The following is a 15,477-nucleotide window of genomic DNA, read 5'->3' as shown; positions in this document are numbered from 1 at the left end:
TTCCCAAACTACATTATTATTTTTTTCTCAATCTAATACCTTCAGATGTGTCAATACAGAATAAAAAATCTGTCGCTACTTCCATTTCATCACAACTTTGATGGCACACACATGCACGACCTGGAACCTTGGGCCAGCTCGACAAAACTATTTTTAAAGAACAGAACGTAACATTTTCACAACAAAACCATTGTGAACCCTTTATGTTAGTACCTATGAGGCCCACTGACTGCTTTTATGTTGATCTGGCAACCAGTCCCCATTTGCCTTTAAAACTAGAGGACTGAGAAATAATTAGCTATATATACATCAAGGTATTAAGATAAAACAAACTCTCTACAACAGTCCAGAGCAAGGATGTTTATATTGTAAACTAAATGGTTAGGACAAAGTGATATCTGGCAATCTGTTCACTGAACAACATGTTATCAGGTATTTTACTTTTTCTTTTTTTTAATATGCAAACAGTAAAATAAGAAACAACAGAGTGCATAAAAACAAGGAAAAAGTTATTCTTATGTAAATACTTTATATTTCGATGGTATCTGGCAACCCCCCTGCCTTGAGTTCAAATTTGAGACGCGACTCGTTAGCCCCGCCCCTCAAGCCTGAAAGAAAAATGCATTTCCCCTCGACCAATCAGCGAGCAAGTTCCTCGCATGTGTGTATTGTTTAAACTGGCCAAAGCAAACGTGCGATGTGAGCACACAAACTACCACACGGAGACATGGCGACCGCGGTATCCGTTAGCTCAGCTGCCAGAGACGAGAAATCCTTCACTGGTGCCAATTTTGCCCCGAATCCACTCTATAAAAGTTACGATCAAGCAGCCGAACTCGAAAACTGGGGGTTTGAAACGGGCAAACAAGTCGATGCGGACACCGGCGATGAGGGTCCACCGGCGGGCAGCGACTGTCCGCGACGGCTCGATGATGAATTGACGGCCCTTAGTCCAGAAGAGATTGCTAGTCGTTTGGAAAGAACGAGAAGAGAGTTTTATAATCGGCGAAAAATTATTATCAAGAACCTCCCAGCCGATATCAGCAATCAGGTTTGTGCATCAATCAAACAATTGATGATCTTTGGTCGAGCATCCCAAATACAGATGGGCAGCTTGATCGAGTCACACTTACAGATTTCAGTGATCGCAGACTCGGTAGTTAATACTCTGGGGTTTTACAGTGTTGTGGTGTCGGTAATTGAATCTGCTCTGACAATCTGAAGGTGAATGATCAATGTTTTGACCACACCGAGCCTCGTGTCATCGCAGCCATTAAAGAGCCGCGGTCACGGGATTGAGTCCGATGTGAGTTGTGTAACGTTATGCCGAGTTCACACTGCACGATTTTCAAACTCGTTGGATCGCCGTTGTTTTCACACTGCGTGACTATCTGGGGTCGCATTCAGTTGCTGCTGTGTTCACATTGCACGATGTATCGGCGACAGGGGGTTTCACACTGCATGACTTCACAATAGGAAGAATCGCCGACAGCTCTGTCTGGTCCGCAAACTACGTTTCACAACAAAACATACGCGAGAAGTGATAAGGAAATAACGCGAGAACCCGCGTGCGTCAGACCGGAGTTCTCGCGAGCAAGACTGTAATTATTTTATATATATATATATATATAGCCCGCAAATTGTGAGCTGATTTCCAGCTACAAGGAGAAAAAGAAAAACAGATTATGCAGGATGGAGATGCAGGGAACAGGGATTGGGTGTTCTGCAAAGAGAGTTGGAGGTAAATAATTTTGCAGTAACTGTTATGCTGATGTTGTGGCTGGTCAAGCAAATGTTTGTGCTTGTTTCTGTATGTCGCAAAACCTGTCGGCGAGTGAAAAATCGGGCTAAAATCGTGCAGTGTGAACTCGGCATTAGTTGAATTGAAAGGATGCGGGCCGTTTGACCGTTCATTAATCGAGCTGAATCCCCGGATGCTTATCCTGCCAAATGTGCCAAATCACAGCTTGGTGAAGTTACAAATTAGTGTTATATATTCGCTGCTTAATTTCACTATTTTTAATTACGTTAGGCGACGCAAGTATCGAAATCCTCCCAAAAGTTTGACGCTTGCATCTGAAAATGTTGCCCATTTCCAATAAGTTGTTTGTCACGAATGTTTATCTACCTGTTAACCAGAGTATGGCATGCACTTATTCTGTAAAACCAATTACTATAACATTTTTGTATCTGCTTTTTTAACTATTAATAGTAAGTAATTCACTAGTGACTGGTGTATTTAATTTCACTAATGCTTATTCGTTAGATACTACTAGAGCTGCTACATTCAGGAATAGTACATGCTCAATTAATTACTATTGCTCATTTACATACTAGTATTTTTTTCCTTTGTTACTAGTCACTATCCCAACAGTTACTAGTTACTATTTCATTGCTACTTGTAACAAACTACAAATGAAATCCTTCCCATATGTACATCATTTCAGAGCTCATTGTCTGTCAAATGTTTTATTGGATTGTATTGTTTCTTCTAGAATTTTTTTTTTTATTGTTGATACTCATGAAAAGTTTGAATCAAGTTCATCCAAATTGTTTTAAAATGATAAACTGGTCTTAATTTCTATTGTAAATCAGCAACTCGAGTATAGTTTTCACAATGAAAATGGCTGAAGAAGCTGGCATGCTGTTAAAAAAAAAGTTACACATTTTCTTTTCTAGTTTCAAAGGGGATCTGTGGTTCAGACCTCAACTATTCATTTTGATCACAATTTCATTCCAGTCCAGGCTGGTGCTGTTTTTACTCGTAACTATTCATAGGTTGCTAGTCAGCTTACCTAGTGCTTTTCATTAAATACTAGTACCTATTTATGAGACACTAGTCATTTGTGACTGGTAGCACTTCACTATTAACAGTTGCCTATTTTATTTGTCATTTAATAATTGGTCAATGTTTATAATGTTTAGTATGTATTCAGTTTGTTACTCGTAGCTATTCCCATGTTATAGTGCTAAGTAATATTACCAGATGATTAACTGGATTTCTTAAGATGGGCAATATATTAAACTGTTTATGCTAGATGTTTCTAGCTGCTCCCTTGTAAATCACATTGTCTGGTGGTCATCCAAGTTCTCAAACTGTTATATTGTGGAAATGAGCAATGTTCATATGGGTCGGGTGGTTCGTGTTGTTTGTGGATGAGGTTCTCTTAGGAAAATGCTTGATTCATGGGGAAAACTGGGGTGTTTGTGTGTGAGCGACCCTAGTATTGTTCCAGATTGGAATGGGAGCAGTGAGGATGACAAAGGACAGAAGGCGCTGAAACAAAACGTTTTGCTTTCACTGACACTAAAAGAAAGTGCTGGTTCATGTTATGGTAACATGTAGGAAGCCTGGAAGCAAAGGTGGAGGTTTTTTTTTTTTTCCCTTGTTGCCGTCAAAATAATTTTATTAATCACTCAATCATAGCCACTGAAAGATCATTTAATTTGTGACACTTTAAAATGAGAGTTGTGGGAATAGAAGGTGAGAGTATGACAAGACAGAGATGATAGCTGAGCCGTTTAAGCTGTTTTGAATCTATTGAATGACTTCATTGTTCATGCAAAATGGAGGATAAAATCATAAAATTAATTAAAATCATCCTGTTTGAGTTTTTTTTTTTTCCCTGTTGTGTTTTTCTTTAGGAGGTGCACGAGCTGTTAAGCAGCTATGATTTGAAGTACTGCTTTGTGGACAAATACAAAGGGACAGGTGTGTATGAATCATCATTATCACATTTTTTTGGAATGGAGATATTGGCAACGTTTTACATCATCCTGAGCCAATTAAGTCTTTTATTTAGCATCCGCAACTCGGATAATTGGAGCGTTTTCAAAGTAACATTGTGTTGATATTCCTCAACCTCTTTGTGTGTGAACTTGAGCCATACATATTAAACCACTAAACATACTGCCTTTGTGCAAACATTTATTTAATTTCTATGTTTTTTTCTACTGATTAATTTAGTCTTAGGCCCCGTCCACACGCGTTTAGCTGTATACACATAAGTTTTGTATCGTATAGGCGTTTCGTCCTCACGGATCCGGCGTTTTGGGAGAGTGAAACTGATATTTTTTTTAAACCGGGTCCCAGAGTGGATAAATCTGAAAACGCCGCCCTTGCGTTTTCATGTGGACAGCAAATCCGTATATTTTCTGAAACGATGACGTCACCATCCCACGTCTCGCCCCTAGTCAGACACTGCTACGTCACGTCACGATTGTCTCTTTATTAAGTAACATTAACACAGATTAATAAATGTATTGTTCCATGTTCGTTTGTATACCGCGCGCAAGGTTTATGCGCATAGTCCAAGTCTTCTCCGTTTTTAGTGTATCTCTGTTGCAGAATTACAGCGCCACATACTGGTCTGGCATGTATACTACATGGTTTTGTGTCGGTTTTGTGGTTTCGTGTGGATGCAGATATTTCTTGAGACGAGGGGGAAAAAAAGATTGGATAGGGAAAGCTTTGGCTTCGTGTGGACGTAGCCTTAGGTGTGCTGTTTATTTTTGGTTTTAGCTTTGTGCCTTTTTTTTTTTTTTTTTTAAGAAATGTAAGATTTATTTTTTAAATACTTCTATTCAGCAAGGATGCATCAAATTGATCAAATGGCATGCCATTTAAAATGTTTCAAGAGATTTCAATTTCAAATAAATGTTATTCCTTTGAACTTTTATTAAATAAAAGAATCCTGAAAAATATATCTGTTTCCACAAAAAAATATTAAGCAGTACAACTGTTTTCAATATTGATAATGTTTCTTGAGCAACAAATCAGCATATTAAACTGATTTCTGAAGGATCACGTGACACTGAAGACTAGAATAATGTTGAAAATTTCAGCTTTGAAATCACAGGCATAACTTAAAAGTTTAAAATATATTACAATAGAATAAATATGTTTGTTAAAATTAACAATTTCAAAATGCTAATATATTTTTGATCAAATAAATGCATCCTTGGTGAGCATAAAATGCTACTTACCAACCACAAATTAGTGAATATTAGTATATTGCAAGTAGGGATGTAACGGTATGAAAATTTCATATCACTATTATAGTGACCAACGTTATCAGTATTATCACGGTTTTGTTATAATTAGATGAAAATGTTCAAAAAGAACTGATAGACACACTGAAAACATTTCAATAAGTTTTATATAACACACTTCAAGGGCTCTGCCCTTCGAAGGGAGTAGGGCATAGGGAGGCTCACTTCTGTTTGGAATTCACCCCATGTCTCTTGTATTACCGCAGAGGTGTGGACGCGGCTCTCTCGTTTCATTCAAATGCAGCTTGCCGTCTTGCGTCTCAGTTTTTGATTGTATTGAAAATGAAATCAGAGGAATTTAGTATTAATACTACTATAATTTTGCTGTAGTGATCATATTGTCCTGACGATTGTTTTGTACACTGTTCATAATGGATTTATAAACAGATAGGATTTTAAAACATTAATCTCAATTGAATATTTCATGTCCCCGTATTTATATATTATTATAGGTAAACAAAAAAAATCAGTGTAATAAGTTAACTATGAATATACAATACATTATCCCTTAAATGTCAACCTTATAGTTTGAACGTTCGTTCGTCTTGGCTCAAAGCCACTTGCTGAGAACTTTTCTCCGCGGAAGCTTAGTTAATTACAAGTGAGATAACGAAATATTTAATCTCTAATCAATATTTTTTGTCCAATTATTTGCCCAGTTAGTTTTGGTATTGAGGTAAAAGTTACCTTGCATTCGCTATATAACAGTGGGTGGTGGTCACAAAGATGACTGAGCAAATTTGATGCGTTTCCCCCTTTTGCAGTGACTTTCTTCTTGCAAGATCGTCAGACAGGGTGACCGTCCTCGATTAAATTGCCTTCAGGACTCTTGTAAAAGCCAAAATACGACCAGACCACCGATTTGGTCCTCTTAGATGGCTGAAAAATCTCCCGAGCGCTGTCATTGCCTTCCGCCATTTCATCTCGTGCAAAAAAAACATTGCATGCTGCTTCTGAGCAGGAGCAGACTGATGCTGGCTGGACAGGATTTACCGCGAGTTTTCAAAATCGCGATAATCAAATACGGTTTTGATGATGATTAAATTTTAAACGATAATACTAACCGTCAGGGCATTTTATCGTGAAACCGGTAATCGTTCCATCCCTAATTGCAAGATTCTTTTTTCCCTTATGTCTTTATGGTGACTGTTACTAATTTTTTTCTGTTTTTCCCACTCAAGCCTTTGTGACGCTACTGAATGGTGAGCAGGCCCAGTTTGCGATTAAGGAATTTCACCAATATGTTCTCCGTGACCGTGAGATCTCTGTGCAGCTGCAGCCGACGGATGCTCTGCTGTGCATCGCCAACCTTCCCAGGGCTTTCACCCAGCAACAGTTTGAGGAGCTCGTCCGGCCCTTCGGAAACATTGAGCGCTGCTTCCTGGTGCACAGTGCCACCATGGGCCACTCGAAGGGCTATGGTTTTGTGGAGTACATGAAGAAGGACTCTGCAGCCAGGGCAAAGTCAGAGCTGCTGGGGAAGCAGCTTGGGTCACGAATGCTGTACGTACACTGGACAGAGGTTGGCTCGCTTACGTTTGCCATGCTACACTCGCGCTGCCTCTGTGTGGACCGACTACCTCAAAACATCCTCACCGCTCAGGATCTCCGCAGTGTGCTGATTGACACACACGCTCCCATATTCTGCCAGGTTGGTACGAGGGCTTGACCCACCTGACAAGAGTCAAGTGTGGAAGTAAGGGTTTGTTCATGCAGAATGTGTTTTCATTGTTTTTCTGTGTAAACCTGCATTAAATAGTAGGGCTGGGATAATAAATCGATGCATCACGAATCGAGAAATGATTCTGCATCGATTCTGAGATTTTCCGAAGGCACCGCGATTCTCTTGAATCGATTCTGTGCCTAGTTTTTAACAGCTGATGGCACTGCATGCTTTAGAAATAGCCGTATTCTGCTTGCTTCCAGTTCCTTACACACGCACCATTTGAACCTAAAGTAATAATTCATAAAGTTCGAAAAGGTTGAAGCGAATTACAAGGATGTTCACAGTGGGCTGTGTTTATATTAATCTTGCATCATAAAAGCATAAAAGCTGATGTGCAAGTACATTTAAACACTTACATTACTCAGCCGAATGCACAAGCGCTCTTCTTTTGAGTGTGCGGTTAAAAACTAGCCTAGAGCACCATCTGCTGTTAAAAACTAAGCTCAGAATCGATTTGAGAGAGAATCACGATGCATTCTGAAAATCTCAGAATCGATCCACGAATTGCGATGTATCGATTTATTGTCCCAGCCCTATTAGATAAACATGTTTGCCCATTGCACTCGCATCTCACATCTTTTTGGCGTCTTGCACGTGATTGCCGTTTTTCTTAGAATGCAGTTTAAAGCTAACAAGTTCAACTTTATATATAAAAAAAAAAAAAGGAAATAAAACATTTGTAGTCTTTGCTTCCTTATTAATGACCCCTAGATCAATATCTAATTTCCCTGAATGGGAAATTAAACTAGCAAAAAAAATTCTCAGTGCAATGTTGTTATTTTATTTTTTATTTTTCTTTCAATGGGAGCACCGTGTTTTTTAAAGCGCCAGGTAGGGCTGCACGATTATGACAAAAATCATAATTGTCGATTATTCCCTAGAAATTGTAATTGCGATTATTAATTACGATTATCACAATTTGCATTGAATGTTATATCATTGCTTGAAGCAACCGCATGCCATATTTTTAGATGAAAATAAACAAGCTGAAAACACTCAAACTGAAAAACCTTTATTGCTTTTCTATAGTATTAAGCCTCAAATGGCATCTATTCATTGGATTGGTTTCTTCTTTAAATAAAAAAAGTTAAAATATGCATGGTATTAATGTCATATTAAAACAACGGAAAAACCCTTAAGATAACTTGTAGAAAGAAAAAACACATCTTAAGCACACAGAATAACATAAGTGGACTTTGAACGATTAATTGGAGCTTTGAACGATTACATAGTTGTGACATCCGTAATTGTAATCGTGATTAGAAATTCGATTAATTGTGCAGCCCTAGCGCCAGGAGCGTGACGAGCGTTGCGCACTGGGCTTTTTTTTTCTCTCTGCGCCGAGAGTTGAAGAATGTTCAACTTCGAGTAAAACGCAGCGCTCATCACTGTCACTTTTGTCAAATAAAAAGTTTCATTCAGATTTGTCACAATAGGGAAGAAAAGACGATCACAGTTTCTGTTTCATTCCAGCTTTAAAATATGGCTAAAAATAACCTGAAACCACATTCACAATCCATCTAATTAAAATGTGATTTATTAATTAATGTGATTTTAATTTCAAGTGAAACTCTTTTCAGTAGGAAATTATAAAGGGTAGAGGTGATGTTCTTTGCCAGATAAATAGAATTTGATACGTATTGATGTTGTTTTTTTTCCTGGTCCTTTTTGTCCACAGAACAAATTGGTTTTCTAGGGGCATAATTTTCTTCTTATGTGACTTGTGTACAATAAGACATTGATATTAAGGAAGTAAATGGGGTCAATTTTGATTTCATGTCATTTGTATGTACTCTGAGGCAGATGGCAAGATTTTGTAATAGACATGCAACTTAATTGTTTCTCCAGTGCTGGAGTTTTAATTTGAAGTTTAATTTGCAACCATTGTGACTGTCTCTTCAAATGCTCCGTAACGCTTATTTACCTAATTATCTGGTGGAACATTATCTGCCTTGTGCAATATTCTGATGATGAAATCTAGGGTGCTTGTGTATACAGCTAATGAAAAACTGGCAGAAATATTGAGCTAATATGACTGCTGAACCAGAAGGTAGGATCTATCGCTAGCATTTCGTGAACGGAGCAAAAAAAAAAAAAAAGGTTTGGTTGAGGTGACGTGCACTATTACTTTTCTAAGTGATCATATATTTGCATGACAGATAATAAAAATGGCAAAAAAAAATAGCTAGAAATCCCCAGTTTTTGATGTAGCAACTGGTTTTCCCCCACTTCACTCCAGTCAAGCTTCTGAATTTCCACTCTTACTGCAGTGCTGTTGATAAAAGCTGTTATACTTCAGCTGCTCTACTGAGGTTTATCCACTGGATGACTGACATTTATCCACTCCGGCTGATGAGCGCCATAATGAGTCTTAAAGTTGCAGCTGTGTTCTGTCGAAAATAATGTTAATGTCCTAATGCTGAACCACCCCTCCCAGTGTTAAAATATACCTTAATGGAATCATTCAACCAAAAATTAGTCACTTACACGCACCCTCATGCCTTTCCAAAACCGTTTGACTTTTCAGTCAGTTCTTTACCCAAAGTTGTCGTATAGCTTAAAAAACACACCAGTACAGTGCAGTAAAACATGCCGAACAGATTGCAATTCTCTTACAACATCATTTTCATTAGCTTCAATTTAATAAAGGCCCGCTCATGCTAAGAACGATAACTATATTAGCGTCCACGCTAACAGATCTTATCATTCTGTTTATAATGTTATGATTTGTCATTTGCATTTTGCATTAAATATTTGAGCTCTTTAAAGTTAGGTTGATTCTGATTGGCTGTCATTGTTTTCATCAGCTGGAATAAAATAAACTGTTATGAGAGTGAAAAATTAAGCATTTGCCCATATTGTTCCTTTTGTTGGGAAACATTTACCCATATTGTGCCCATATAAAAATATTGTTCCTCTGTGTTGTAATCTTTATAGTTGCGTTGTGCACTTTTCTTTTTTCAGAATTAGAACGATTATTAAAACTTTGTAGTTATAGTTATCGATACTTTGCGAGAATTGAGTCTTTAGTCAATTAAGCTCACTTTATGGCGCTTAAAAAGCGTGTTTGTCCTTTTTGGTACTTGATGACCCCTATCCCTGTTCACCTTCATTGTATGAAAAGGAAAAGCCTGAACTTTCTCCTAAACGTTTGCATTTCACTGATTTTTCAAAGTACTTGTTAACATGACAAAGTGGCATGTCTTCAGCTTTGTGCATTTGTTGGTTTTCATGTATAGCCCTTTGTCAGATTTATTGAACTATAAAGCTGAATTTCCTTTTATGCTTCCATTTTATGCTCAGCTCTTTAACCTTTGACCTGCTTTCCATGAGGCAGTGCTGAGTGCACCATGGCAGAGTGCATTGGTTTCTATGGTGACCACCACCTGACTGGGCCAGGTGCTGTCAGTCAGCAGGTCATTCTGGAACGAGCGAGCTGCTGCCTTTTTCATGTGTTCATCGTGGATCATGTACACCGTGGCCTGCAAGGCATTGTTGGGAATGACACTTTTCGTCATGTTCCCCATTGCCATGGAATTAGCACAGGCTTTGGAAGTTAATTCTCATTAAATCAGTTGTGCTCCCAGTTCAGTTTCCATAGGTTTTAGGCAGGTATTGAATTGGCCTCATGTGGATGAGGCTCCAGTCATGTCATGTGTGTAATGGGCAAATGTTTAATGAATTTTTCCAAGAATATCTAATCAAGGCCTTAGTGACTCATTGTGTTTGCTTGTTGAACACAATTCCACCCAAAGCAGAGAAGCTCAGGAGCTGCATTAATCTTAATGGCTCTGTCAGGAAAGGTTGTCTTCCTTTGTATAAGTATGCATGTGTTCTGCGTAGATTAACATAATACTGGGCTTCGGTTTTGGCACAGTGGTTATGATGCGTTTCAGCAAGGTACTGTGATTGTCTTGGTGCTGCTTTTTTCCCTCCCCCGTCTCTCCTTATTTTCTCCTTTTCTTTTATCCCATTAAATTAACTTGAGGTTAATGCCACTTGTGGCATTCATTATGCGCCATATGATTGTTTCTGAGCAGAATATTTGATTTGCACTAGATGGGTTTTTTTTTTGTTGTGTGTGTTAAATGGGAAAATGTTTTGGGGTTTTAACCTATTTGGAATAGAAAGTGCAGTTATATATTTGTTTGTGAAATTGCAAAAAAAAATTAATAAAAAAAGTCAACGGTGGTTTAAAGGTGCTTTCTCCTCCTTTTTAGAAGTTTATGCTTCGGAAAACATTTTTAAAAATCTCTATTCATAGCAGCCTAATCACAGCTGTTTTATGTGACATTTAAAGTGTCAGTTCTAGTGGTCGGCCGATATTTGGCTTTTTTTATTTTTTTTTATTTATTTTTTTTTTTCAAATATCGGCATCGACCGTTAAGTTTTTCTGTTCGGCCGATGCGTTCGAGGCAGGACTTTTATTTTGACAGCGCGTCAGATTTTTATTTTGACTGCACTGACAGCGGCAGCGCCTGAGCACACAGTGCTCACATTCTCCCTCTTGTTCGCTGTCGTCGTTAACAGTTCTGTCTAATAATCCGATAGAACTGTTAAAGGAATTAAAATGTATACAAAATATTTTTTTAAACCTTATAATACTTTCTCGTTTGCTGTCAGCATTCAGCAAATACGCATTTACATCATTTAAACAAATCTTTCAATGGCTAATGAAAATTATTTCACAAACCTTGCAAACTTAGTCGAATCCAGTTGTGAGATCTTGTGAAGTGTGCATGTGAACTGCATAATCGCGTGTTCTCTGCGTGACTTTCGGTCCGTGCAAATTGAATGCTTTAAACATTAAATTTGTGATTTCAAATTATGCTACGCTTTATGCATTTGCTCACTGTCATATTCATGTAGTTTTCACTGTGTGCTGTATGTAAAATGAGTGTTACCTTGGCTTTATTTGAGAAAAGATTATTCCCAATGCACACAAACTTCCCAGAATACTGAGTGCTCTGTTGGTTATGGTTTACTTCCTTTTTAATTATATTTGTATTAAATATTTATTTGTGGAAAATACTAGGGACGCACCGATACCACTTTTTCCAGTATTGGCCGCTATACCGATACTTTTATTTTTGGTACTTGCCGATACCGAGTACCGATACCAATATTTTTATTGCATTTGTACATTTTTAAAATATTGGGTACAGAAACCAAAAGAGTATGTATAATGTTAGTTGGTTAACTTCATTTATCAAATAGATAGTCAAACCAAAATTTATTCAGACACCTTCAACATTTCTCACATTATCACAGTTTATTCGCTATAGTTTAGAAAATGGTAATAAAATATAACAAGAACTCAGAGTTAAACTGTCAGAACAAATTCAGCTTGATAATGTCAGATAACTTTGATAGAAAGGTATGTAATGGATTACAATAAACCAAAAATTATTCAGACAGCTGTTAGTATGACAGTATTTACACAACCATCAATACTTAGTCGGGCAGCCCTTAGCCTCAATGACAGCCTGTAGTCTCCTGGGCATGCTGTCATCCAGCTTTATGCAAACCTGAACTTCAGTTTTTTTCCCAAACTCAGTCTAAATAATTTTTGGTCCCAAATTTTTTATCAGTTTGCACATCATCTATACAGGTGTTAATACTGAATGTTTAACGTTATATTCATTGCATACATATACTTCGTATACATCCTTAATTCTGCTGTCTGTTGTTCTGTTGTCGGTGTTTCTTTGTCTGAATATGGCGCTTATCACATGCTGTGTGGTATCGGCGTTTGGTATCGGGGCATTTTAACGAGTACAAGAGCACAGTATCAGGCCCGATACCGGTATCGGTGCATCCCTAGAAAATACTTTGTCATCTAAAGTATAAGTATGTTTATTTTACAAATTTATTTTTAATCCATTTTCAAATGATTTCAAATTTCTTAAATATTAATTAAAATAAATACAATTATAACGGCCACCCTGCTTTCCAAGATATCGGCTGTCAAAAAAAACAATATCAGTCGACCGCTAGTCAGTTCCCCGAATTTGTAAACTGTCATTTATTTGCCTTCATGCCATTCTAAACCTATGACTTTTTCTTCTGTGAAACATAAAAGATATTTTGAAAACTGTTTGGTTACCAACATTCTTGGTTCCCATTTACTTCCAATATATGGACAAAAAATGCTTGTCAAAATATTTGTTCCATAGAAAAATTTAAGTCATACATGTTTGGAACAACATAAAAATTTATTTTGGGGAGCATGAACTATCCTTTTAAGTCAATTGCGTCATGGGAATGGCCTGGTCGGTATTCCATGACTAACTTAATACTGCTCATTTTATCTGTGAAAAATCTGATTTATTTATTTTATTTTTTCCATAGCTTGCTCAGGGTCAGGATTGTAATTTTCGGCGGTTTGCAGTGCTGGAGTTCTCAACACCTGAGATGGCTGAGGATGTGCAGCGGCTGATGGATGGGAGAGCTTTGGGTGGCACTCACATACGTGTGTCTTTCTGTGCCCCAGGACCACCAGGAAGAAGCATGCTGGCTGCTCTCATCGCCGCCCAGACCATGGTAGACCCCCACACTCCACTACTTTGTGGAAAACTTTCACGAATGGGTTGATTCTTTCTGAAACGTTTTTACATAAACTATATGCAATCAGATATATGATGTTCTTTGGAAATGTTCTTTGCTCGTTTTCTGTAGCTGCTGTTTGAATAACAGAGGAAATGTAGGCTAAGCATTATCATTAATAACTTACATTGTTTTTATTAAATTGTTAAATACAAATTCAGTCATATTACAAATATTTTATGGCATGACATCCATATGCTGCCTACTTGACTAAAAAGATATAATGTGTAGTTAGAGTACACCAACATTAGGCTGCTTTTAGCCGTACCCTGGAGTTGGTTCACTTTCTGGTAAGTAATAAGTAAATAAATTAGCATGATAATATCGTGTATCGGCGATCTCAGGACAGGCTGACAATAAAATATGACTATCACAATTTGAGTTGAATTACTGAAATAAATGAACTTTTCCACGACATTCTAATTTATTGAGATGCACCTGTATCTCCCAACACTAATTTGCATCAATGTAAATGTGAAATGCTTATTTCCTGGCAATATTCAATGACATGGCCTTTTTGAAGACTTTGTGATTGATAATGTATTGCAATATGCAAATTGTCACGCCTTTTTAAAAGGGTTTTAAAAATTACCAAAATTAAAAAACCTATGTTTTGTAATGTCTAAGTAGATACTTAAATCAAAATTAAATGGACCTTACTCTACAGTAGGGAAATTGCAATACTTTTGTCCTCATTTCTACACTTGCAAGCAGGGCCTAAAACTAACTTTCACATCTGCCAGTGGCTAATGACTTGAGAAAATTGACCGGCCATAAATATTTTTCCTTGCCATTAGGCAGTTGCTACTACTACAACAACTAAACATTTAATAAAAAAGCCATTTGAAATTAGAACCAACCGCAGGTGGTGGTTATGGATCAGCAATGATAATGGGGGAAAAAATGCCATCGAAACTTTTGTGAAGTCAGTTCCCTTCAGAAACGCATTCATATAAACCCCAACCCCAATATTTGTTTTTCTTCTGAACCGTGAGCTTGCTGTACCTGTACAGTATTTTCTCTGTGCACGTCTGTTAATTTTAGGCCATGCTTGCAAGAGATAAACCCTTGAGCTTTTATTTTGGCGGAAACTTCAGTTGAACTTTTATTTTGGTGGAAAACGTCAGCTTCTGTGAAAACAGGTTTACAAACATTACTAATTTAATGAAATACTGTAAACATTTGCCCATTAAAATGTTGAAAATTATGCAAATGTGCAAATTATGCATAACTGGTGGCCGTTGCGTTCCCAAACGTGCTAAACTCACAGCACATTCAATAACGGAGTTCACTGCATTCACTGTGAACAGAGCCGCTCTGAGACGTGGAAAACACCGGATCACGAGCCGATCGCGTGCGCAATGTGCGCGCTTCACTTTGAAACAAGCAGCGCAAACAGACTTGATAAGTCATATTACGCTTTCGGTTTTAATTCATTTGACCGATACTTGCCAAAACAATGGTGTGAAACACAACGTTAAAGAACTTGTTGTTATTTACTAGTTATAAGTATAAATATATATTCGGTTTATTATGAAACTGTGGCGGGACAGATTAAGCGGGCCGCCACAGTCTAGTTAATGAATGGGAAATACTGAGTAAGTGCATGTAGATAATTAATACTACTTGGTACTTAAATGTATAATTACACTGCAACAAGGACACCTTAAAATAAAGTGTAACTCAGTTTTGTATAAATTTCATCCTTTGCCTCTTCAGGCCTTGAACAGAGGGAAAGGTCTCCTTCCTGAACCCAATGCCATGCAGATCCTAACTGGCCTCAATAACCCTGCCACACTGAAGATGCTGCTGGCGTCTTTCAACCCGGGGCATAAACAAGGTACTTATGCTCATCGTTTTTCTTCTGTAGGCCTTTTTTTTTTTATTTTTTTTTTTAAGATAGGTTTTTATTCTAATCCAGGCAGTGGATTTGTCACTCTTCTCTCAATATGCAGGCCTGCTGGGAGCTGCACCCACTGTACCTCTGCTGGCTAACCCTGCCCTCTCTGCTGCCCTCATGCAGCTGCTGCTCCAGAACCAAGTCCAACAGGTATCAGGTCCATCCCTCCCTCCCCCCCTCATCTCCTGCCACT

The 15,477-nt window shown here is 37.8% G+C and overlaps 1 protein-coding gene across 2 annotated transcripts in view; it reads left to right on the top strand.

The window, feature by feature from the left end:
• The first annotated feature begins 656 nt into the window (after nucleotides 1–656).
• Nucleotides 657–15,477, top strand: part of LOC107674651 (ribonucleoprotein PTB-binding 1-like) — a 29,547-nt gene continuing 14,726 nt past the window's right edge. For both annotated transcript variants that reach the window (XM_016468691.1, XM_016468690.1), the window contains exons 1-6: nucleotides 657–1,051; nucleotides 3,646–3,712; nucleotides 6,234–6,703; nucleotides 13,130–13,321; nucleotides 15,104–15,224; nucleotides 15,340–15,434. In XM_016468691.1, coding sequence (XP_016324177.1) covers nucleotides 728–1,051; nucleotides 3,646–3,712; nucleotides 6,234–6,703; nucleotides 13,130–13,321; nucleotides 15,104–15,224; nucleotides 15,340–15,434 — 1,269 coding nt within the window. In that variant the 5' untranslated portion in view covers nucleotides 657–727. The remainder of the gene's footprint in view (nucleotides 1,052–3,645; nucleotides 3,713–6,233; nucleotides 6,704–13,129; nucleotides 13,322–15,103; nucleotides 15,225–15,339; nucleotides 15,435–15,477) is intronic.

Source organism: Sinocyclocheilus anshuiensis, unplaced genomic scaffold, assembly GCF_001515605.1.
Source record: "Sinocyclocheilus anshuiensis isolate Anshui unplaced genomic scaffold, SAMN03320099.WGS_v1.1 scaffold152, whole genome shotgun sequence".
In the NCBI taxonomy this organism is placed as follows: Eukaryota; Metazoa; Chordata; class Actinopteri; order Cypriniformes; family Cyprinidae; genus Sinocyclocheilus; species Sinocyclocheilus anshuiensis.
Note: the sequence above shows the minus strand (reverse complement) of the source record. Positions and strands in the feature narration are given on the sequence as shown.